At 41.0% G+C, this 25,670-nt stretch overlaps 2 protein-coding genes across 3 annotated transcripts in view; both read right to left on the bottom strand.

Annotated features, from left to right (window-relative positions):
• LOC147318683 (eukaryotic translation initiation factor 3 subunit H) overlaps window positions 1-13,861 on the bottom strand; it is a 60,532-nt gene extending 46,671 nt beyond the window's left edge. Inside the window, exons 1-2 of the mRNA XM_086310754.1 lie at window positions 13,704-13,861; window positions 5,379-5,535 (exon numbers count right to left, since the gene is read on the bottom strand). Of these exons, the coding sequence (XP_086166880.1) occupies window positions 5,379-5,535; window positions 13,704-13,805 (259 nt within the window). The 5' untranslated portion in view covers window positions 13,806-13,861. The remainder of the gene's footprint in view (window positions 1-5,378; window positions 5,536-13,703) is intronic.
• A 1,357-nt stretch (window positions 13,862-15,218) lies between these two features.
• On the bottom strand, window positions 15,219-23,526 carry LOC147318682 (double-strand-break repair protein rad21 homolog A-like). Of its 2 annotated transcripts, none has more exons than XM_086310752.1 (14): window positions 23,371-23,526; window positions 21,839-22,030; window positions 21,543-21,672; window positions 21,269-21,368; window positions 20,670-20,776; window positions 20,274-20,471; window positions 20,011-20,136; window positions 19,789-19,914; window positions 18,409-18,632; window positions 17,671-17,824; window positions 17,378-17,523; window positions 16,810-16,989; window positions 16,532-16,615; window positions 15,219-16,225 (listed from the first exon to the last, which is right to left on the bottom strand). In XM_086310752.1, the coding sequence occupies exons 2-14, from the start codon at window positions 21,980-21,982 to the stop codon at window positions 16,034-16,036; spliced, it is 1,911 nt and encodes a 636-aa protein (XP_086166878.1). In that variant the 5' UTR covers window positions 21,983-22,030; window positions 23,371-23,526; the 3' UTR covers window positions 15,219-16,033. The 2 variants fall into 2 exon arrangements, with proteins under 2 accessions (XP_086166878.1, XP_086166879.1); XM_086310753.1 differs by having other exon boundaries at window positions 16,532-16,617; window positions 16,815-16,989.
• Between the last annotated feature and the right edge of the window lie 2,144 nt (window positions 23,527-25,670).

Genomic DNA, 25,670 nt, shown 5'->3' with positions numbered 1-25,670 from the left:
TTCAGTGTACTGTGATCCAACAATGAATTGGCCTACTGTAAAGCTTTGATTACACTGGTTTGCATCTATGAGTCCGCTGTGGTCCCATTGGGTGTGGGCAATTTAAATTTCGTCATCAGATGGTGAGTGTGCGGGTCCTGCCTGTTTTTTTCCTCCACCCCATACGGACTTGTCTGTGGAGCATTAGCATTACATATGCTCATATGCACCTCAGGCAGTAGGCTGCAGGCGGACTTCAAAGGAGTATAACAGGAATTAGTACTTGGTCGTCAGGTCTCCAGCCTAATAGGATATAATCAAGGCTTAACTAGTTAACATAGGTGTAATACTGTTAGCTAAACAACTAAAGGTTTCGGATTATATGAATGTAGCCTCTCAATCATGTAGGTCATAGTAGTATTGAGGGCTTGTTGGTTTGTGACAACCCTCACCTCCCATCCAAGATGCTTCTTCAGTTCTAAATCCTGGGAGGTGGTCCTGAAGGTCGTATAAACCAATCTTAATTATGCGAGTCATTACATGACCGAAGGTGTGAAACAAGGCACTGGTGATTATCATCACAGGGGCCATGGTCTGAAATGCTTGTGAGAAATTGCCTTGGAAATTGCCATCAAATGAGCTCTTCAGGTCACATGACTCTAGGTGTGAGTGGGGGCTAAATCGCCTGGGAGGAGCTCTCAAGGCCGCACTGTAGGTGGTATCGCGGGCCGCTACGTCTTTTGTACAATGGTCGTTCAAAGTCAATGTAGATGGCCTACTTTACTCCTCTTTCAAAGCGTCAAGTCTTCTCAGTCCAAAATGTGAAAATGAGCATCATCAAAAGAATGTCCTTTCTCCTTTAAGTGCAAATGTACAGCAGTGTCGTCCTGCTGAGCTGCTGCTTTTATGTAACATAGGAGCTAGCTCTCCCGAAGAAAAGCTTGCTACTAGATGAAACATTTTTCACCAAAAAGAAGTCCAGTTGCTTTCATTTCAAGCCCTCAAGAGTATCAAATGATAACATTTACTTGGTTCTTTTACTCTTTTTCTACTACTAATAACTCTTTCAACCTGTTTTTCAATCGGGACAGTATGCTAATATGACACATTCAAAGTGTTTTTCTGTTTTTTGGAATATTTGGTACCCAAAGAGAAATTTTAGCCAGCACTAAGGGGAAAATACCACCTGCCAGTTTCAGTAATTTACTGAAGTAGAATAAACAGTTTTGTTTGCCTGGTCTAAAATATCTAGAAATGCACAGATTCACTGCCTTTACGGTGCGTGATTCGATCCCGCTCACTATCAAGTCAACCCCCAGATGATGAGTTGAGTCCGGTTAGCTGGTGGATTTGCAATACACCAGTGAAAACCCTGTGATAGTCGCTCTGTACTAAAATACCTCTGCTTTGTAATATTGCTGATATCACAACAAAAGAGTCGGGCCAATGCACATCATTAACATGCTATTTGAGTGCCTCTACTGCACAAAATGCCAAGAGAATAAGTGCCCGCAGTTCCACACATTTCTCTCAATACATTTTGTCAATGATGCAAGGAAAGCGTGTGTGCAAGGACACTGGAAGATAGGAGGGCTGGGGTTCAGTCAAGGTCATTTCTTTTTTCTTTTCCCATTTTTTCCTCTCTCTTTTTTTTTTTTTTAATCTGAGGCCGATTCTGCTGTGCGTGCTCAATTACTCTTTATCTCATTCCTCACTCATTTTGGTCACATTTGCTGCCACTGACTGTCCTGTAACTACAGCTCTATACTGGCACCTGTTGATGAAAGCATAGCATAGCATATACATGCGCGCACACACAGACACACGGGAAGGGAGGGGAAAAAAAAAAAAAAAAGAGTCACGTAGCTGCCAATCCTGCCCATTGTTCATTTCGAGATAGATTCGAGGAGTAATTCTAATCTGAGGGGCCTCCAGCAGGCAATGAGTCAGTGTAAGATGATTTAGGTGTACACAGACACACACACAGATCACAAAAACACAAGGCACACACACCAATCTATCCACATATGCAGACCTTGGAAGCAAAATGTATTGAGGGTGGCTGATTTGAGGTGAAGAGAGTACACGCTTGTCAGCTCAGTCTGTGAAGGCCCAAATCTCCAGCTTTATCTCAGAGAGTATTGGTTAACTGATATGTATCAGAGTCTCATTATAATGGTCAGAGATAAGGCTGCATTGAAATAAAAGGTATAGGTCTGAAGCAAACACTGTAAAAGTCATCAAAAATTGATAAAAATGTTCAGATTTTGGACAGCGTTACCCATGTGCCTCTAGAGGACATGAGTCTACAGTATAACAGTGTGCGTCTGAATGAGTGTGTGTTGCTTCTGTCCACTTACAGAAAAAGAAAAAAAGAGCAAGGTACAGATTAATGGAGCACTGATTGAAAGTAGCGATGGAGCAATGTGATACTCATATCGCATATCGGTCTGACACAGACTCAAATGGCTGTATCGTGCATCTGTGACAGCTGGCTGATGCACGAGGCCAATCCATTCAGTTAATTTCCTTTATTCCATAGCTGTGTTCACACATACACTGCAGCTCTGAAATGTTCTTGACATTAGCTTGCAGAGCTATATGTGGAAAAAAAACTGCTCAATCTGGGCAACTACAACCACATCATAAGAAAATTTCCAAGCCTCTTTCTCAGTGAAGAATGCAGCTTATTAAGATCACTATCCGATTGGTTCATACACAAAGCATCACCAACTCAAGTGTGAGCAACTACCTCTGAGTCATTATCCAAGCTACTGCTCTGCAGCAAAGTTACTTTATTTGCAGAAACATTCAGCGTGGTTAAAAATCTTTGATACAGGCAGATGGCCTGGGTATCAGTGAGTAGCGCTGCCTATTGTTTGTCTGTACAATAGCAGCAGACGTTACATTGACAGAATTCGTTTTTTAATTCAATACGCATTTGTGACCTGATATGACTCAGATACTCTGTTATAACACAGTAGTACCACATAAATGTCTCCAGGAGTAAGTTACAATGTCTGATTCATTCTTCAACAAAACTCTGTTGTTCTGCTGCTTCTACAGTTGGTCGAGGTCACCCGCCCCAGCATCAGCACAGATGAAACACTAACAATTGCTACAGGGGCGACGAGACAGAGAGAAAAGGGTGGCCTGACTGGTCGCGCGTGTGTGTAGACGTTTCAAGCTTGAGTGTGAGACCAAAATGATCAAACGTACAGGCATTAAATCCGCTTTTCAATTTTATTTCTAAATGTGTAGTAGCATAAGTGCGTAGCATAAACTTTCTGTCAGCTTGGAGAGCGGAGATGGGAGCGCTGTGTAGCTACAGAATTGTCTGCTTTATGATGTGCTGTTGCCGTTTAAGAGGTCGAAAGCACGGAGAACATGAATGAATCCCATTTCCATCTCCGTTTTTGAATTTTGTTCCATACTGACAGAAAACCTGAAGCCTGTCACCTTTTACAGCTGGATCAAAATCCCCACTGAGCAGAGTTCTATTGTAGCTCTGTAAATTTCCCAGAGTTCACGGCAAGACGCTACTCGCTGAAGCCCTTGTTAAGTTAAAGGGAATGACAGATGGAAAATCCAGCGCTTCCAGTGTTTATAACACAACAAGCCATCACCGACACACACACACACCGACACACAGAGAGAGAGAGAGAGTGAGCTGCTCCTGACACTAACAACCTTAAGCAACCATTGGCGCTTGCATATGCCGCTGAATTTTTGACTATTGCTCGTTAGCAGCTGAAGCCTCACAGACCAGGATTTCTCCCTTTCCTCTGTTCTCAGGACCACCTCACATTCCTCCCACCCCTCAGTCTGATGCAGTGGGGTTTTTTTGTGCTAACAAGGAGAGAGTAACAATAAGGTGTGATAGGGGAAGGGCAGAAGTCAGAGGGCATGACACTCTTTGATAACAATGCTGACAGAAAGCAGCAGGGGAAAGGAAAACATGTGCGGATAAAGACCAAATCAAAACCCGTGCACGTTCGCACCGCCCACCTGTAACGCCAGAAGCTAGAGCACTCCATCCTTGGACTGCGCATCAACCCTTGGCACTGACAGGGTAGGACACCCAGCACCTAGTTAGCTTAGTTAGAAGTCAGCATTGACCTTAACATGACGCCGGAGGATATCTTACTCAAACTTTCAAGAAAACAGACATTCAGTTCGTTCTTGATACAAGTTTACTGTGACATCATCTCAGAAAATCAGTTACAAGAAGCCAAAAAACAAAAAATATAAATATGAATAATAATTATAATTATAATAACAACCTTGAATTTACTTTATTTAGTCAAATTTAGTGCCCTCTTTTCATTTCAGCACACAGTGATTCCATTGTGAACTTATTGGCATGTTAGATTCACTCATAATTTGTACCCTCTGCTGTCACTTCAGTCTGCGGCTGTCACCGTGTGCGTGTGAAGGGGCGGAACAAGGCAGCAAGCGCGGCAACAGAAGAGAGACGGGGAGAAAAAGACGAGAGCGTTACTTGAGTTGATGACAGCCTGTTAGCATGCAAACAAAGGCGTCCCAGCAAGCGGTAATTCTTCTAAAACCAAACACGGCATGCACCAACTGACTCCACATCACGGGCAAAGCCGGTCCTAGAACGGCGGCAACGCTGCAGATGAGTTAAAGCTAAATCAGCCAGCAACACAGGACCTGTGTCACCCCTTCAGCTCTGAGGGAGATGAGCACCCCCAGGTGTCTGGTCACAATCTCTTCCCCCGACCCCACCTCCATGCTGTTAGATAAGCTAACATACGTGGCGCGATAAGGGTCAATTTTAATGAGATTTCCACAGAAATCTACAAAGTAGTTCCCCCCAAAATTCAAAGACTTTCTGTTCACCCTTGTAAAATTTTAAAAACAAATTAGTTTGATGCAATATCTGATATAACATTTGGCTCACACGTCAGTCATGTCAAAATAAATTAATGACAAACAACAACACCTTTTGTCCTGCCAAAAACAATATACGTTTTCCACGGAAATGTTTCAAGTCAGTGTTTTCACAGCCATCTGGTATATCAACTCAAGAACACTGTGTTAATTAAAAACTTAATCATCCAAATTTGCAATTCATAATGTCACGCACCAGAATTTAAATGACAAAGCAGCTCTTATCTACAGTGGAGTTTCAAACTTTCACAATAAGCAAATACCACAGCTCCCATGTTGCTGAAGATTTCTTAATATCATCTTGTCATAAATTGAGCGGCCGCAGTCACCGGAGACACCATCATTTTACGGTTTTACTTGCGCTCGGTGCTTAACGGGTATTTATTTCACACTCTGTCGTGATGTGATAAGTGTGCGCGCGTTTTTACAGCTGCAGGAGAAGATCGATGGAACAAACAGAAAGCAGGCACACTGCTTTTAGTTACCTTCATCAAAGTCAGCATCATCCTCTGTGTGCTGGGGGAAAGGGAAGCAGTTGGTGATCTCAAGTCGGTCGTCGACTACCAGGCCCAGCAGGACGCCCTGAACCACCTCACTGCCCTGGCCCTCTTCTTGGTAGTGCTTGATAATCTTCAGCACCACCTGTGAAAAGGGAAAAAAAGAGCAACATTAGTGCTGCAGTAGAAAAGGAGGCAGAAAGGGAGGTTGATGATTCTTTATCCTGCTTTCAGTGGCATTTACTGAAAATTGATTTCATTTTCTGAATTGATAATATTTTATCCATCTTGTCGTTTATAGCATTTATGTAATTTCTTGCTATTGTTTGATTTATGGTACCAAATACAGTTGTCTCCCTGCTCGCCATGTTGATTTGAGCTCATTAGTGTGAGTTGAGGATTTTCTGTGTGAGATGCTGTTTAAAAGTCACATGGATGTCTTCCTCTGTTCTTTGGCACATTATTTTTTAATCACAGTACAAACACACTGAACAATTTTCTTATTTTCAAATAGAGAATAATGTCTAACCTCTAGTGTACAGAAAAGTGGTTTGATTTAGTAAAAGAATGCAAATAAAGACACATGATAAAGGCCTGTGATTTACGCCTAGGAAATGTGAAAATAGGAACTTCCAGTTAAAGAATTTATGTTGTTATGATTGTAACGTGTAGTTAATATACTTTAGGTTGATTGTACAACTCTAGTCACTTTGTGGCTGAGAATATTGTCCCAGCAGAGCACATATGACACATTTCTCATCAGTTCCCCACCAAGAACAACCAACACAAGGCTTCTGATTTCACCAACACCCAAAGTGATATCAAGAGAAAAACCAAACAAAAACCACCCAAAAACAATGAGACTTCATGCATCACTAGAGTTTTCTCTGCTTATATACACAAACTAAAGTGTTAGCATTACTCATTACGCAAAAGAATTACAACAACGTAAATATGAATAGTAACCCGAGGTTTAACAGCTCTGAAACAGACACCAAATTTGTGCTGTAAACGTCCACGGTCTTGTGTTTTTTCCTTGGAAAAGGTTAAAAACAGGTGCAGCGGTGTTTAGCATGAAGCATGCTAATCTGCAAATTAGTCATATGCTCATGTTACCAATTCTCCATAGTTCTCCATGTGAAACTGCTGCACCTGGCTAGCACGCTAATCGTGCTTATTGTTTTCAAAATTCAATACATTAAGAGTGAGCAGGAAACACTTCAGTATTAAAGCAATCATTTTTGCTCTTCGTGATTTTTATTATGCACATTTTGCTGTGGAGACTCCAAACACACACTAAACGATAACACCGAAGATAAATCCTGCTCTATAATGAGTGTCACACATACATCCAGACAGCTGTGTGCACCCTGCAGCTCAAAGAATAATGATCTAGGGCCTGTATTCAGTTGTGATGGATCACAAGGATGAAATGGATGTGTAGATGTGACATAAATAATATCACACTGCTCTGGAAACAGTTCCATTTTTTTGGTAGAAACAAGCGGTTGTCATCTGCTTGTGTAACTTTCGAGGTGCTGACGCTTGATATGGTTAAGCCCCCCGTAGCTATTACACACTTTCCCTCTGGAAAAACTATTACAAGTTGAAAAATCATGTTGTTGCACTGACAGGTGCACAGCTCAAGTTCAATACAGTTTTAACTGGGTGGTGACGGGCACAGCTACTCGTTATCAGCCCGGTCTGTAGTTCTCCTGATAGAGAGACAGAGAAGTCTACTTTTTTGGGAGTGGGATGAGGGGTGAATTTGCATGACATTGGCTCATTACTCTGGTAGGAGGAGCCTAAAACCCTGATCATATCAACAATTCATACTAATCCCCTAATGAAGCTACAATATTGCAAAACTGGGAGTTAAAAACAAAAAAATTAATACAGCAAAGCATCAGGAAATTCTGTGTGACAATGCATGATACTGACACAGGGACACTAAATACTGATATTTAATGTAAAAACTCAAAATACTCTGAGAGTACTATGAAAAAGAGGGCTATCTCATGCACCACTATCCTGAGATGCCAGTAATAAGTGACGTATTTTGATATCAACAGGCTTTCTGGTGATTCCTAGCGAGATGTGAAATTGTGTAGTAAAACAGGTTTGGGGGGAAAAAATATAACTCCTCTAATACTAAAACTAGAACATTTCTAAACAAATTCTAGTAAATTTATAAGAGCTCTCCCAATAGACAGCTGAGCTTAGGTCTGTTGCCTCAGAGCAGTCTTCTTATTGTCCCTGCGCCTATGTGAGTTTCCTCTGGTGCTTTAGTCTCCTCCCACACTCCACAGATGTGCATGTTAAGTTAATTAATGATTCTAAATCCAATGTAACCCAATGATCAACTTGCAACCAGTCTAGGGACCCCCACATCACAACAAAAACACCACTTACTTTGGTAACAGATTGCATAATGAAGCATTCTGCACTCTTCACTGGCCACTAAGCTCTTACATAAAAACCACAAAATTGTCAAAAAATAACCATTGTTATGTTAGGAGAAATTCTGGGACAAGTTACTAAGGCAGTCACTGACTGTGGTTGAGTGCTGGAGCCCGCTGTGGTAAGCACCACCTGCAGGCTCAAACACTGGTGCATCACTGATCTTGAGTGTGTACAAAAGGGCAGTTAGTATTCAGTGCAGCTTAGCAATTTACACTGGAGAGCGAAGAGGCGGCACACATAAAACTTTCAAGAAAAATGCCATCCTTGTACAGTGGGAGGGTATATTTGGACTCGTACTCCGATATCCCACATAATCGTGCTTCATCTGGACAGAGTGTCCATGCATCATCGTATGCATTTAATTTTTAATGCCAGATAAAAATGGGCCGATAGGACAAAGCCTCCGAATGATTCAGGAGTGGGTTTAAGCTCTAATGCTGTGATACTGACACCAAGGACGGCGGAGGAAAAACTATCGCACATGCACAATACAAACATGTGGCAGGCATACTGACAAGCAAAAAATAAATAAATAAAAAACTGAAAAGCAATGGCAGAGAGCAGAGAAGGTAAAGCGTCTAAATGAACAGGAACAAGACAAAAAGCTGAAAAGCGCTGTGTGGAGGGGGAGAGCATAAATCACGCTGATAACAGTGTGGGCAGGTCACAGCCAGAGGCATTAATAATACACACATACACATTCACACATAGGAGCAGGGTGGCAGTCCTAAAGCCATGCTCACAACAAAAGAGCCAACACCACCATAAGGGAGCCCTCGCTGGTCTCGGGCAGCTGCTCGTGCACGCGCAAACATACACATACACATGCGTGCTTGTCCGGGGAGATGATTTATTTCAATAGAGCGCTGGCTCTGTCATGCAACAAGTAAAAAGAGCTAGAGGCGGGAGAAGAAAAACCAAATGGGTTGGAGTGGAGAGAAAAACAAATCTCATTCCCTGCCTGCCTGCTTTGGCATTTTTGACTGAGAGGGCAGGAAGGTCTGAGCAATAGGTCGGTGAAGAGAGACACGGGTGGAAAGGGAGGGAGAAACAGCAAAATAACTGAGTGGGAGCGCGGTGGAGGGGAGCAAGGTGGCGGAGCTGGGTAGCGAGGAAATGCAATAGTGCAAATGTGAAACGGAGAAACAGGTGGATGAAGGAACGGATGACAAAAAGAAAGCAGTGGGGCAGTAGGTGAGGTGTAGCAAAGAGAGCGAGGAAGAATAAGGAGGAATCCGGCAGGGGAGAGGAGGGCTACAGTCGAAGTCTCCAGGAACAGTGGCATTGGCTGCTTTACCCTGTCCCCGGTCCCCTTTGAGCTTTGGCTCCTTTTTCCACCAGCAAATAGCTTTTCTAGTCTCCCTCCATCATTGAGAGCAGATAGCAACGGATACACAATGCTTTCAGCTATCTAGCTCTTGGCGATCTGCTCATCGCACACTTAAACAGCATCTGTCTGGAAAAGGGAGGAGGTGAGAGATGGACAGTCGGCCAAAAACAACTCCAACAAGGTCAAACAAATAGGGCTAAACACGATGGGGGTTTAAAAAAAAAAGAAAGAAGAAAAAAAAAAAAAGGGGGGGGGGAAGAAATCCTGAATGCACAGAAATGCTTTAAAGACAGGAAGCAAAGAGGCATCTGCACTACAAGAAAAGGAAGGAAGGAAGCCTGGAGGTTTCAGTGGATTTGTAGTACTGGCTTCCTGGTGCTCAGTAAATGCCATCAGGTATTGTAAGCAAAGCCTGGAAAGCTTAACGTCTGTGCAAACCTGCATGCCCACAAAGACATGCCAACTCTCCCTCCAGTACCATCCCTCCCTACTACTCACGCTCTCTCAGACACACACACACACACACACACAAACTCACGTATAATTTTATTGATCCATTACACCGGCAGCTAACCCAGTGATCTCACCTCATGTGGAGAGGCCCAAGATTGATATGTGGACAGTGCATTATAAATCAACAAGCTTAAAATTGAATTGTGCAAAATCAATTGCGGTCTAAATCCCCTGTTGGCTGCCTTTAATTCTTATCATAAATCTTCTGCCTCGCTCACACAAAGGGGCTTATATTCCTGCCACAACGGGGCTCAAGTTATGAGAAAGTACAGCAAGAGAGACGATCGCGTAATGAGGTTTTGTTTTTTTTACCCTTATTTTCTTTTTTGCGTTGCTGAAGTGTGAACGGACTCTAAACTCAACGCCGCCTGCAAAATATTTGACAGAGAAAATACTTTTGTGTGGCAGGAGTCGTCTGTTGGGTTAAGCCACGGATGAAGACCACGGCAGATTCCCACTTCATCTGCCAGCTTTCGCCTGCTGGCGTGGTGAGATCTTTCTCAAACATGTTTGATTTTGCTAGGCCAAGTCTGGCGTGTAATGTGAAGTAGTCCAAGACTGATGTATAGCAGCCACTGACTCTGGCAACAACCGATGGGAGCAGCTGTAGCAATGTGGGGAGACAAATAATCCAAAAAATGTACTAAAAGGAAAGTACAGAGGTCAGAGCAATACAGCTAATTTATAGTGAGGATATTTATGCATATCATGCGTCCTGTCTGCTGCACAGTCCATCAAGATAGCAGCCTGGTCTAAACCAGTGCACAGTTTCATGTTTGAGACACCTCATCTGAAACCATAATACACCTTAGTCATTTTTAATTAATTTTTTTTAATCTAATTTAAGATCAAAGTCTAGCCATTAATTTCCTTGACATGTAGTATTTTCATTGCTAGGAGAATAATCTGCCATGATTGAGGAATTCACAGCATATCCAGCAAAACATATGATTAACTGCTTATCCAGGGTTTCCCCACAGAGGTCCCGCCCCAATAATATCTGGCTATCTACCCATTTCACCTTTTTTTTTCCTGCCCAAAAGAATGACGCAATCCACTAGCAATTTCCTAACGAGCAATTTCCTCAGTCTTATTTTGAAAGTTCGGTTGCTAAACAGCTACTCCCCTTCCCATCTTGTGTTTCCTTCCTGGCATACTCACCAGTCGCTCTCATGGCTCTCAGAGTCTCTCATCCCACGGTCAGACTGAGTCCAGCTTTGCCATCTTGGACTGCCGCTGGCAACAATAGTCCTTGTTCTGCTCTGAGGATCTGCTGCGAGCTGGAGGGCCACTCTAACCAGAACCTGCAGCCGGTTTAGGACTGGTTCATGTGCTGCTCCATCAAGGCTGCGGAGCAGAACAGGGACCACCGTAGCCAGCTGCTCCCCAGGATGGTTTAGCTGGCATCCAACAGTGGGGTAAGAGACTCATTGGAGAGGCAGCTAATTACTGGTCTGTTAGTTATTTGTCACAAAGGGATCCTGCAACTAATTAGCAGTGGATAAAGTTTATATTATAATATTTACTATATTAGGTATAGATGTGCCTCCTTTCACACACACACCCATGTGTGCACAGCCACCTACTACCACAAACGGGAGTATCACTGTTATCTATTACTATTTTATTGATATTAGCCTCCCTGTTTAGGGTTTTATTCATATTTCAAACTCATCCTTTTCTCTCCCTTCGCACATCTAAAGCACTCGGTGGTGAAACATGGCTGGACTAATGTTTTTTAAAGATGTGACTGAACAACAAGCAGTAGCCACCGTGACCAACAGTGCTCGGCAAAAGGCTGCACTCCTCCGACCTCTCAGCAAGGTAACCAACTCAACCGTGGAACAGTGAGCTGCTTGAAATCTGATTATTGTTGACCGAGTCTTCTTTTTTTTACTTCACATTTCAACAATGCAAGTTTGTTTGACCTGAGCAGCCGCACTGGATGCAGTCGTGCTTTATTTTTGCTCAAGTACCTGCTCAGCGAGTGCTTCAGCGAGTGTATCAAGGAACTCTGAATGTCAAATTAAAATAAATAGCATGTAAACATGACGTATAGCTTCTGTGCTATGTAGAAGAATATATGTAAAGCTATGATTCTGCATTGGATAGCAAGTCATCTCCTGTGTGCATGGCAGCAGATCTGTACTACATTATTATATGACACCTCCCTGTCAAGCACAGGCTCAAGAACCTGAGGCTTATCTAAAAACCCCAGGGGGGCAGAAGGGACTGTTCTTTCTGAGAGTGGAAAATGACTGTTACATGAAATGTTAAGATTAAACTTACTTTGTTTTTTCCCTTCCTTTCAAGTCAGTGAGACCGTCAAATCACGGTGCCAAAATATCCTGCACAAAGCACTCTGACTTTTCCTTAATTCGTGGTACAAGAATAAGACGCGTGTCTGACGTGCATCGAGGCTTCTTCTCAACAGAGGCAATTGTGTGATCTCAGTAGGTGTTTAATGGAACCCACTGCAGTGCTGCTCTCCACTTCTGTGGCAACATCAGTGACTGAAACCTCTTCAAAAGCAAGGAAACAATTCAGTTCTACTACACAACAGCAGTGATGCTGTCTACGGGCAAGCCTCCAGCTAAACCTCTGACAGGCGTGTCATGACGCAACACGACAGCAACAGCTGCATCTCAATGCATTCAGGTGAAGCGCATTTCATAACGCCACCTGAAATAGACACCCTTCCTTCAGCAGTCTCCATTCAAATGAGGCTGCACACTAAGCTCTTCCTGACTGTTTTTAATTTAAGTGTTGCGATTAAAATGTTTGGCTGATAAAGCCGAGAAAAGGAATTAAGAAAATCTCATTAAGGGTCTAAATAATACACATGGAGGTGAAATATTCAGATTTGAAATTAGAGCCTAGGACTCTGGGGCACCTTTAATGAGCAAGATAAAAGGAAGGCAGCTGGCAAGTTTAAGTCTTGGTACTGCGTTCAGGAACACTGGGGAAAAAAAGAAGGAAAAAAAAGAGCTGCTTTGTGTCCAGTGCCACTCAGGGCAGGAGTGAGGGAGAACGTCAGCGAAGCAAGTTTGTCCTCTGCTGTTTCTGCAGAGGTACTACAGGACAGGAAAGGGGCCATGGATTGTTTCAAGTCCAATTTGAACATGTTCCACTATTTACCTGTTAATGAACAGTCGCAAGAGCTTACTAACAAGTCAGCGAGGAAGTAAATTTTGTGTCCAAAGTACACACAATAGCCACACAAACCAGCACACTGTTACAATACATGTGCCCAAGAACCCTAGGTCTGAACAAATCTGAAACAAAGGCCTCTCTAGCTGTGTATGTTACGGGAGACAATAGTATCACCAGGTCCCAACAGGAAAGGCAGAACAGTAACTTGTTAGTTTTTGTGCTGCAGAGGCAGAATAGTGGGAAAATGAATTTATTTACTGTGTTTTGTTAACCTAGCCACAAGAGATTTAACATCATCTAAAGCAAATTCTGCTTCAGAAGACTCACTTAACAAGGGCCTAATTTAATCAAGACAATAGGATCTGTTGGAAGGCACACAGGCCTTCTGTGGGTCTATAACAAAGGTCAGATTTGCCAGTGAAGGTACTGTTGTCTGCCACAATGAACACAGCTAACAAATGCAACCTCTAAAACACTTTACATCGTAAAAAAAAAAAAAATCAGCACCGGCAATAACACAATTCTGATACTCGGGGAAGTCCTGGTGCAAAAAACAAACACCCCTTTCGTTTAATGAAACCTACACACCGGCTAACAAAAAGACGATTGTTATTAGCATGTTATTAGTCTGCTAGTAAGTTTGGAATCTCTAAACAGAATTTTTTTTCATATGTTTACCAAAAACTGAATAACAAGGCTCCATGCACGTTTTATCCCTTTAAACAGAACCAGAAAGGGCCTTGTACTATCTCTCCGCCATGATGATGCTCACACTGTAACGCACACATCTGCTAACAACCGTTTTCTCTGCCGCTCGTTAGAAGCTGGTAACACAGACCCACACTAACACTTACCAGTCCCTCAATCTGGATCTGCTTTACGGGAGAGTCCAAAGTGCCGCCAGTAGAAGCCATCGCTGTGCTGGATACTGAGCTGGACTCCTTACGCGATGCCATCTATGTTGCGCTCCACGCGGAAAAAGGAAGGAAAGTGCTCGGCGACGGACGTTTCCGGTGATGATACGCCCGTTTTCCTGTCCGTGTAGAAACAAAGGCTGAGAATCCGATCTACTTCTCGTCTAGAAGTTCCAGTTGAAGTTGTTGGGTTTTTTTTTCCATTTAGCGCATCGGAGTTGTAAAATAATACTTTTCTACAAGTGCCCTAACATGATATATGCTGACAACCGCCGCTACAAAATAAAATGAAGGAGCAATCCCCATACAGTTGTGGTCAGAAGTTCACATGCACTCATGATGTGCATGATCTACATGGTGCTTTGGGGCTTTTAACGCTGTCTTTGAACTGTTCTTTTTCTTTGATTGTACAGTCTACTAATGACTTTAAAGAAAAAAACCCCACATAGGCATAAACTCAGGGTCACAAACACACACACGTGTGTATGTATATATATATATATATATATATATATATATATATATATATATATATATAGAGAGAGAGAGAGAGAGAGAGAGAGAGAGAGAGAGAGAGAGAGAGAGAGAGTTTTAGGGCGTTCAGGAACACCCATGAACCATCAAAGCTTAAGCCCGCCATGAAATGGAAACTATCCAGTTTTACATCACCACGAAGTAAGAGGTTGTCAACTAAGAAACAAGTCCCTGCTCTAAAATCGGTGGAGAAGTAAAGGTGAGGTTTTCAATCCTAAAAACACTCTACCAGCTATCAAGCATGGTGGTGGTAGCAACATGATATGGAGCTATTTTGCTAGCACTGTTATATTGCATTGCACAAAGCAGATGTAATAGTGAATAAAGAGGACTAGTCAACAGCTAAATGGTTAGTAGCCATTTCAATAGGACAATCCCCAAAACACACCAAATCTGATTAAAAGATACAGCAATCTAACATTAAGGTTCTAGAAAGGCCTCCCCAAAGCCATTCCTGAGTTCAAATAAACTCTACCAATCCTGCAAAGAGGACTGGTCAAATACCCTTCCAAAATTATGCCAGAAGCTTGTTCAAAAGGTAGAGCTTGCTAACAGCTAGCTAACACACACACACGCACGCGCGCGCTTGTGCATACAAGTTTGACACAGTGTACATTCAAGATAACCCCAAATACATTAAAACTTTTGAACCATTTTTTTTAAGTCATTAAAGATGTTTACTATACAATTGTTCCAACCTTTTAATGATTTTCCTTACCAAGTATAAAACCATTAAAGGCCCTACATTTCCATGACATCTATGCCCACAATGTCATCTATGCTCACAACTGTAACATTTAGTATTTTTGATCCCAGTCTCTGGTTTTTGCATTTCAGTGCTTTCTTTACATGGTCAAGCAACAAGAAAAAACTGAAAGCAGAAATGAGCCTTTGAATTTAAGGTGAATCAATACTCTCCTGTTAGTAATCAAAGTACTTAAAACACTTTATTTCAAATCTTTACAGATGTATCACAACTAGAAGTTACCCAAAGACTAAAAAGGTGGGATAATGAACTTAACTGTAACAAGGACATTACCTAGTTATATAATGCAAAGAGGTGAATAAGCATAAACTTAAAAAGGTACAAAAAAGAAATTTACATGAAACTTAATCGACAAACTTCCTGAATTATACATCTGATACGTGATATTTAATGCCAGGTAAGATTGACCAATTTTTTTTAAAAAACAGATTAAACATTTTGTTTTTCAAAGAACAAGTGCAACAAGGAGAGGATGGGAAAGGTTACACTTCTGAGCAATAAAACAGTACCTTTGCAGAACATGGACAGTCATTACAGGATGTTTTATTGAAAAGTACACTGGGGGGCTTTATCTAAAATCTGCAATATTTCAGTTGAAACAGGGGCAATGATACAAAACTCAAGGAATAAGCAGACAATAGAAATTTAACTTAAAAGTTTACAAATTGGTGACTGAAAAATGTTGCTTTATAAATATTCTGTTAAACATTCTTCCTCGCTCCATTTGAACCAAGAATACTGCATGATTCAATCTGTAGTACAGTAAAATCTGTTATTTTAAAAAGTTTCCAACGCATTCGCGCCTAATCCCTCCCCCCTTCCCCCAGGGAAGAAGAAGGAGAAGGAAAAAAAAGAAGACGTGGGGGTGGGGGGGGTGGGGGCATCAGGAAAACACAAAATAAAAAGGAAAATAGTTGAGAATCAAAAATGTATGCCTGTTGCAAGCAGTGTTTGTTGGTTCTTCCAATGTCTAAATAAGGTGGAATTTTGGTCCAGCTGTGGCGATGATGTCGCTGTAGGGCTCAGACTGGGTCACTTCGATGGCTTGCTGCTTCTTCAAGACGAGGAAACTGTAAAACTTGGCGGCTGCCTGCTTCCTGTTGTTGTTCCGGCACAAGTCCAGCAGACTAACAGACTGTGCACCAGTCTTAGCCATAACGCGCTATGAGACAAAAGCATTAAATAGATGTATGATCAAACATAACACAACTTTGAGATGATTCTCACTGTTGAGGTCAATTTGTGAGGAAAAGTTCTTAAAAGACTACCATGTTTCAAATTTAAATCCATACCATGGATTAAATCCATCCAAACCATGTTGCAAGTAAAGTACAAAGGTTAGTTGTTGTTTGTTTTTTTTAAAGCACTCTGTGAACTGCCCAAAGCCTTTTCATTATTACTTGCTAACAGGCTTAGTTATTTAAATTCCATTTTCAGAAATGTGTAAGCACCATAACAGCTTTCTTACCTGGAGACCATGCAGCATCTGTTGGGTTCTCTTGTTCCATCTCTTCTCTTCCTGATCTTGATCTCCACCCTGCCCTTCCTCTTCCTAAAGTACAAAAAAACAAACAAACAAAAAAACAAAACAATGATTAGCATCAACTGGTCCAGACATGTATAGCCACACAGACAGAAAAACTACTTCTCTTGATTGGGAACTTTGGACAAATTGGCAACACTGTCAACTACAAATTCTCCAGTTTTGCATGTAAATAAATAAAAGAATAGGCTATTTCCACTCACCTCCTCTTCATCGCTTTCATCCTTCTTGTCTTTTTCCTTCTCCCCAAGAAGGTTGAGTTCAGGGACAAGGTCTGTGAGGTTGAGACTACTCTCCTCTGGGGGCAATTCCACCTGAGGCATGTCTAACCTCTGAGGCACGACTGAGCGGTCAGCCAACTGCTGCGGCTCCAAGGGAACCATCTAAAAAAGGAAAGAAAGCAGAAAACATCAAAATCAGGACCGAGTTAATACAAAATGCAGTAACCTGAAATGTTTTATTTCTACAACTGGACCCATTTTGATGTTTCAACAGATTCAAAACAACTTCATCTGTTGGAACCTTTCTATTAAATAACATTTAACACGAATGTGACCCTAACCAGGTGAAATCTTTAAGCCTGGTCTAGGAAAACACTGTTTAAGAACTGAAAATCTAACAAGAATCAGCTGTCCATTATATACATTTTAGATACAAACAGCACATTGTTATACGCAATGCAAAGGTAAACTAGACATCTGTAATTTTGCTGATTTTACAGCATAAATAATTTTTATTTATTTATTTAAAAAAAAGGAAATAGATATTCACAGGAAGGGTGCCGTCTTTGTCAAGAGCCTTGCGTTTGACTGCACGTGGGGTGGAGGGAGGGGGCATGACAGTTTCATCCAAGGCCGTTCTGCTGCCCTCCATTGCAGAGGCTGCCAGTATGCTGGGCTCCTCCATGATAGGCTGGTCTGAGGGACACAAAGAAAGAGATTAATTGAAAGTAATAACAACTGTCGAGGTGAACACCACCTTATTTGATGAAATATGGTCTCCCTTCTGAGGCTTTAACACAACTAATGACATGATCTCCTCTCGTCATTTCCAGCAGGACTTACCAGTAACATCTCTGTGCTGAGTTAAGACCTCGTCTCTAGGCACCTCTGGGTTCTCCAGTTCTTTGAGGAACTCATCCAGACTGTCTGCTTCGCCTCCCTTCCTCCTCTTCCTCAGCTCATCTGGCACCAGAGGTGTCAGGCAACGTGTGAACATCTGGTATCAGATATGTAAAAGTAAAAAAAAAAAAAAAAAAAAAAAAAAAAAAAACTTGTGAGAGGGGCGGGTGTTACTTTTTTTTTTTTTTTTTTTTTTTTTACACATTTAAAAACCACTATATGACAAGTTAGTATTAAAACAAAAATGCAGAACTGTTGGGGAGGACTCATGTGAGACAAAAGGAAATTGTCCTAAATTATGCATCGACACATTTTCTATTTAGTATTCAGAAGCAGTAACGTCAGTGTTAAAGGACAGGGAAAGAGGCAAAAACAATCACTTCCTCCACCTCCTGCTCCTTCAATGCTCTCATTGTAAATCCCACAATCTGAACAGAATGCCAATGAAAAAATACTATGTTATAAATCTACTCCATCTCCTCTCCCTTTCCATTACACAGCAACTGAGGCTGACCTACTTGGAGAATTGGACTGCTGTTGTGAAAGCGGTGATAAGCACGCCAAAGTGCTAATATTCCTTAGCAGTGATTTCAGACAGGCAGCTGAAAGTCTGTGTTAGTTCTCAATGTGTGTGCGCATTTACCCACAAATACATGAATATTTATCACAAGCATTTGTTACCTTGAGCAGCCTGGCATTCCAGAGGGGCTGAGCAGGCAGAGAGAAGAGCTTCTCCACTCCTCCAGTTTCCTTCCACATCATAAGCTTCTTAGTGGGAGGGGCAAGGTCCAGGGTGGTGACAATATCTGAGTAGTCAGACAGTTGGGCTCTGATGGTCTTGCTGTCCAACTCCTTCACGCTGTCCACAATCAGTTTCCTTTTACGCTTGGCCTTGGTCTCTTTAACTGAAAAGAAACAAGAAAAAAAAAGTTCACAATGGTTATTTCACCATAACTACCCTACAACTAAAATTACAATTTTAACCTCCTAGGACCTGGCGTCCACATATGTGGACATCACATTTTGGGTTATTTAGACCAAAATACTCAATTTTGCTCTACAAGCACCTGATATCCACTTACGAGGACATTATACTGCTGCTGTTCTATCAAAATTTTAAACGAATATCCTCATATGTGGCTCTCATTTTTCTTAGAAACAAAAATTAAGTTAAAAAAAAAATTAAAACAAAATCTGGTAATTCTTTGTTTTTACATTCATCGAGTCCCAATATGCCCAAATATCAAAGAGAAATTAAAAATGCATGCGATGGAAGAGTTCGGGTCTTAGGAGATTAAATTATTACGATAAGTGCTTAATGATGTTAAAGCTGTGTCTACAGAGAAGTTAGTAGTTTTTTCCCTATGTTACACCAAGCAAACATGGTTCTGTTGTAATCACTCCAGCTGTATACACAAATGGCACATTTAATTCATTTGTACTATATGCCCGTAAATACAGCCTGCACTGTATTTTCATGCTTCCACTCTATATAGCCCATTATTACCCAGAGAGTAAGAATGTATTACACTAAGCATGTTTATTGGAAGTGAGGACATTATCTTCCTATCAAACCTGTGTACACCTGCAACTATGTGGCTTATCCTGCAAAATATAGACAAGTAAAACTAAAAGTTAATTGCTCTGAGCAAATTATATATCAATATTACAGAAATTTAAGCCTTTCTTCAGTCCTATTAATTTGCAGCACTGCCTTCAAATTTCTCAGTACAACTAGAGACATTAAATAGAAAAGCTATCACAGCACTAAAGAAAAAGTGTAATGTTATTAACTTTATCTGTAGTTGGTTTTAATTTTGTGGCTACTTGGTGCTTATTGCCATAAACTAATCACTTTTAAGCATTTAAAATTGCAGAGCGAGTGTGTTTATGCAGCATTGACTATAGAGGCCCCCCCTTTTTTTTTTTAATGGACCGCAATTTAAAAAAAAAGAAGAGTAAAACTGCAATGCTACAAAAGAATAATAAATAAAGAATTCAATTCATTTTTTTCTCCTCTTTAATGCAGCCTTTCATCTCAACAAAAGAGCGGGGACTTACCAGTGATATCAATGGGCTCCAGGGCAAAGGCCTCCTCCTCATTGTGAACCAGAGTGGTCTGTTCTGTCTGGTCAGCCATGGCAGGCAGGGGCTCTGGTGGACCTGAGTCTGGGCTGTCTGGGCCCGCTGGACACACGCATCAAAAGAGGCAATATGGTCACTTATAACAGCACACAACTGAGGAGTTTTATCACCATAGTTTCTACAATTTTGTTTACTTACGTGACTGGAGGTTGTCAAAGTCATCCTCATCATCACCATGATCTGGAGGCATCATGACACTTTCTGTAATAGCTGGAGGATCGTCAAAGATACCGCCGCCGTCTTCAGAGCTCAGCAGTTTGTCAACTAAGAAATAATACATTTAGCTTTATCATGTTATCATATCTCACAGAACAAGAATTGTTTGCCAAGTATGAGAATGATGTGGCAGTGATGATGATGCGGTCACCAGATCCCAATGTGTAAACAAATATGCTTCTCACCCAGCATCCCCCCATCACTGTTGCCCATGGAGCCGTCCCCAAAGTCATCATACTCCATGTGGTTGGATTTGTCAGGAAGATTAGCTGGACCAGGTTCAGCCTCAAGCAACAGGTTAGAAGCCGTCGCACCATGTATTATATCCTCCTCAAATGTGCTGGCATCACGCATCATCTCTCGGTCGTCCATGCCAAAGTCAGCTGAGGAGTACAGCAGATATTATTATAAAATATACACCACATTTCTCATTACACAGAAATGAATTAAACATTTCAAACCCCAATGGATAACAAAGACATAATTAATAAATCTAAATTTGCCAAGTGTGGTGACCATTACCATGGTTGGGTTGTGCGATGTGTGTGTGTGTACACATGAGGACATAAATAATGACCTACCAAAGTCATTGTCTTGCAAGAGGCTCAGGTTGCCAACATCTTCCCTCATGGTGATCTCCTCTACTCTGCTCTGGTTCAGGGTGAACTGCTGAGCAACATCTATGTCACTATTTGAAGGAGAAAGCAAACAAAGGTATTAGAGATGAGTCAAACAGTTGCCTATGATGTTATTATAAAGCCTCCATGTCAGCCCATCACTGAAACTCAATATACTTGTTGTTAATTGCAGTATTTATTTATTCATTTATTTACAATACAACTTGCAGAACTACATTTTTCTATGTAGTATACAGACTTCCATTAGCTACAATAGCCCATGTTGGTCTTTGTCACCACTGTTTGAATCACCAAATAGCTGCTCTTATTTACAAAGTTTTCATCTTTCTGTTATTGAACAATCTGTGTAATGATGGCAATTGTGCAATGAGATGGGCTTCACTGACAATAAAAATGGTTGATGAAAGCAAAAATTGGGGGCATGCGTTGCTGTCATACTTAACACCAAGGACTGAAAACACAGACCTTACACTGCATCCTATAATTGACAAAAGTATTTGGTAGAAATTACAAAATAAGAGTCGTTTACATAGTTGACTTACTCCAGATCTGGAAGTGGCTGGTCAAAATCATGGAATTCTTCAGGTAAGGTGATAGCATTGTACGCTGCCTCTCTGTTTTCCTCAGGTAGATCCACTACACCTGAACACAGACAAGCAGCAACGTAGTTTTAAACACACAACTTTGTATGTGGTTCTTATTTATGAGGTGTAGCACAATGGATCAAAGTCAGTACCACAGCAATGGGCTGGAAAATGTTTTTATTTATTTGGGGAAAACGGATCAAAACTTCAAGAAACAGAAAAAAGACCTTACCTGGTCTAAAAGCCATTTTGATCTTGATGAAAGCTTCATTACAGTCAGCAAGCAGATACTTGGCCTTCCTGTGGTAAATTCTCACCACCCCAAGGAGCAAGTGGCCTGATGTACGCAATGCCATCTTCACCTAAAAAACAAAAGTGCCCAAAATGCTCAAAGAAAATAAATTTTTACAGGGTTATTTGTCCTGTTTTAGTATTTCACCAGCTCAAGATCAAAACAAGCATAGAAAGTGGACTGAAAAGTCTACAGTAGAACCACCAGAATACCTGAGACTATTTTTGTTGTGTTACCTTGGGTGAGATGATGCTCTCCACACTGCTCTCGAGGTTGCATTCAAACACATGGGCCTTGGTCAGCTTTTTGTCCCAATGGGCCGCCAGCCAGATCTTGGCCAGCGGCCCACGTTTGCTGAGGACAAAGTGGGCGTAGAACATTGCCCTGCTTCTCCTGGGTCACACGCTCACCCCTGTGGTATAATTTACCTGTAAACATAATAAAGTAGTAAAAAAAAAAAAAAAAAAAAAGTCAAGACAAAAGCATTACCATCCCTTAGGATTTGTGGAAAAACAATGCATCTTTTGCCCTACTTCAACAATACAATCCTCAACACTTTTGACTGTTCTTAATGTGGGATTAAGAGTCAAATCTACTTTTTGAAAAAGTCGAAGAAAACACCACTGGATAGTTGCACACGATTATTACTTAGTAATACGCTGCAACTATCATTTGGTCAGAAATATGCTGAATATTTAAGCCAAAATAAAACCTATTGCTTAATTACATATAACCTTGATGTTCCAACAAAACAAGCCATTACAAATAAAACGGATGGACACTCATGCAGATTGTGGAATAGAGATCCAAAATTTAACCAGGCCACCAAGCCGGAGTTGGGCAACAAGTCGCATGAGTCGTTAAGACACTACCCCATATTTTAAATAATAATGCCATCAGAATGCTTCTATTTAATAAACAGCGGTCTATTGTATCTCAAATTAACATTTTGAGACAACTTCGAAAGCCGCCGCTCATATTAAGCAGGGGGCTTGCTAGCTGGATTTACCGAGGCTACTTCATACTTCATCCAATTGAGCTCCCTCGAAACACTTCGTATACTTTTTTTCTTACAAATAAATTAAAGTTATGAAACTTTAATTGTTACTTACTGCTGGTAAGATACTAACTACACATAGAAAGTGAGATTCGAACGTTATCAAAACATGCGCCGTGACTTCATTCAAGTTCCGCCTATTTCCCACTCTCCGAGGCAAACACTGTAAATGCACATGTCTATCTGTGGAAAGTCGCACTTTGGCGGCGCTTAACTTCAATAATACGACAACGTTTTACATTTCCAAAATGCAATAATTAACTAGAAAAGCCTCACGCGTCTTTGAACACGCACTTCAGACAGTTTAACACGTTAAAAGCGCCAAAGAGTGGTCTGCGCCAGCAAATAGCCGGCGCCATCAAGTGGGATGAACTAAATTAGCCAGCAGCTAACTACAAAAGAAGCAGTGAGCAGCTTCGCGGTGAAGCAGAAAATGTGGATCAAACTGAATTAACTTAATTTGAGCAAAACCACAAATTTTATAAAATGGCAAGAACACAAACGAAGCACGTGAGGGGGGGAAGTGAAGCGCACAGGAACAAGGCGCCCATACTTTTTCCCTCTACACTAGCACAATACTATCGCTAACTGCTGGCTAACGGCTTCTTTTACACTGAAGGCCGCAGTGAATAAACTCACACATGCATGCTTACTTCCTATTGTAAAATACACAAAACTGCGCCCAAATATTTCCGCTGCAAACACACTTACCGACAGTATCCCCTCTTGAGCGAAACCCCAATGATTAAGTTATTTCTCCCAGCAAATTCTTCCCTGTTGTACTCATTAAAACAGCCAAGATGGCGCCAGTCGCCTTCCTCCCGCTCACCGCTGTCCTTTTAAAATCGACAGGATGTTTACAGTCAAAAATGGCGAAGGAGGAGTCTGCTAAGAAGGGTGATACTAACAGACAGCCTGCTGTGAACGGCAGCGGAGGATAGGAGGCGCTGTTGCACAGAGATCGCCAAGGTAATTTTAAATTCTGAAATATATATCGCGTATGTATTATTAAAATTTCAACAACAACAACAACAACCACAATAATACATATTAATAATCTTTTTTAGGACTTCCTAAGGCGACTGAGCTAATCAAGGTTATGTTAAAGACTATGTAAAGAGCAAAAAATGATCGGTTGTATTCACGTGGGATGGTAACACTCAAACAATGTCAATCCTTCTAACAGTATCCTTAGTGGGCAGTGAAGTGGTCATCCATGCAGTCCATAAACCATTTTAGACACAGAGATGAGGAACATGGCTAACAGACTGACTCATCTACAATCAAATTACAAAATGCACTAAGAGGATTTGTCTCATAGGCTACAGCATCTGTTGCATTACAACTGCTGCCAGCTGAGCATGTTTGTAATTTAGCAGCAGCAGCAAAGCTCTGTATCACTATATGAGGGAGATATCAGAGGAATTACTCTGTTAAATTCGTTGTTAAAGAACTGATTCATAACAATATTATTAGTCATCTTCAGTGAACATCAAATCCTAACAAGACAGTATGAAGTCACAAGGTCTGTTTATGCACCACAATCACATAATGCTGCCACATTCCTCGTGCATTCAGTCAATGTGATCTAGGCCAGATTACATTGGGGGCAAAAATACATAAAAAGTGAATATATTTCAAAACTGGATGGAGGTGTTTGAATGGATTACATCACTAATTTATGGGGACATCGTATGAAGTTTTAGAAAATGGTCTATGACCCATTTTAACACACTTTACTCCAGAGCCGCGTCTGGATCGCAACACAGTTTTGAGCTTCCATCTGTTAAACAAGATAATATTATCTAGATGATTGCTGTCTGCAGCTATGATGTGACGGATACGCCTTAATAGCTTTAGAGAAAGCAGCCACTTCTCTGTTGATGCTTTCCTGCTTTAGACGAGCTCCTACGTTTGATGTACAAGGTTTGAGTCAAAGCCTGAATGCATCTGATTATCTACATCTAAAAAACAGAAGTATATTATTATCTGCAAAGCTCTATTTAAGTTGAAAAAACCCCACTTAGGCTGTACTGCATTCTTATATGCAGAGATATGCAGAGACTTGCAGAAAAGGATGAAGCCTAAAAACAGCTGGAGATTTTTATCTAGGCAAATACTTAGGACTTGTATTCCTTTAATCCTGTGAAATTAATTGATTCTGGTTATTAGAGCAATAATGTCCCTAATCTAAATGTATTCAATTAAGTCACCACAGGGAGCACCATCAACTCTTCTGCAACGTAACTGCCTGTTAGAAGTCCTGTATGGCATTCAGATGAGCTGCAGATGTACTCTTCAAACTCTAAATGACTTATTCCTCACGTGCTTAGTTTTCTTTAAATATATGCATTTGCATAGACTAGATATCATCTACTTTTTTTTAATTTTTTTTTATTATGGATAAAGACAGTTAAGTGTTTTATACCACTTGCAATAGAAGTGTAACAGAAAAGCAAATGTGCTCCCTCAATATAGTTCAAAATGCACAATGACTCTCAGGATTTTATCCCAAAAGGCAGCATGGAAGAAACATGAAATCCTTTATAATGAATTGTTTTTAGTTGCAGTGTTTGAAGTAAAGTAAGGCAAACAGACACCATGACTATATAAATTCCCATATCCCAAGAGATCTATATTGGCACTACAGAAAATAATATGTCTTATGACTTCAAATGCAGCAGAAATAGAGAGAGAAAAAAAGAAGCCCTTTCTTCTCTTTCTGAAGCTTGAGTGTGTCCTCAATCATTTCTCTTAGCATGGCATAATGTTATCTGATAGGGAGTGGCATTTCTCAGATTTGGCCCCGAGTCACAGTGCTTAATCCGACAGCAGGGAATTGTCCTGCCTGCCAAAACTGAGACCCATCACCACAGCAGATACACATCTCATCACCAGGATTAAGGAAAGTTGAACTGATTTGCAGAACATTAAAAAAAATAAAAATAAAAAAAAATACAAGAATACTTTTGGCATTGGATAGCATCCCCAAGGCGCTGTGGAAAAACTCC

This window comes from Aulonocara sp. 'chitande type north' Nkhata Bay, linkage group LG11 (assembly GCF_057382095.1).
Source record: "Aulonocara sp. 'chitande type north' Nkhata Bay isolate Kocher_YH1m ecotype deep benthic linkage group LG11, A_spYH_male_GT1.1, whole genome shotgun sequence".
NCBI lineage: Eukaryota > Metazoa > Chordata > Actinopteri > Cichliformes > Cichlidae > Aulonocara > Aulonocara sp. 'chitande type north' Nkhata Bay.
This window is presented reverse-complemented; position numbering and strand designations above follow the sequence as displayed.

Excerpts from the sequence above, each read along its gene's own strand:
- LOC147318682 (XM_086310752.1), bottom strand. The coding sequence starts at position 21,982 with ATGTTCTACGCCCACTTTGTCCTCAGCAAACGTGGGCCGCTGGCCAAG. Across the intron at positions 20,472-20,669 it reads CTTGCAAGACAATGACTTTG|CTGACTTTGGCATGGACGAC; the intron begins GTAGGTCATTAT and ends TGTACTCCTCAG. Across the intron at positions 20,137-20,273 it reads CAGTGATGGGGGGATGCTGG|TTGACAAACTGCTGAGCTCT; the intron begins GTGAGAAGCATA and ends ATTATTTCTTAG.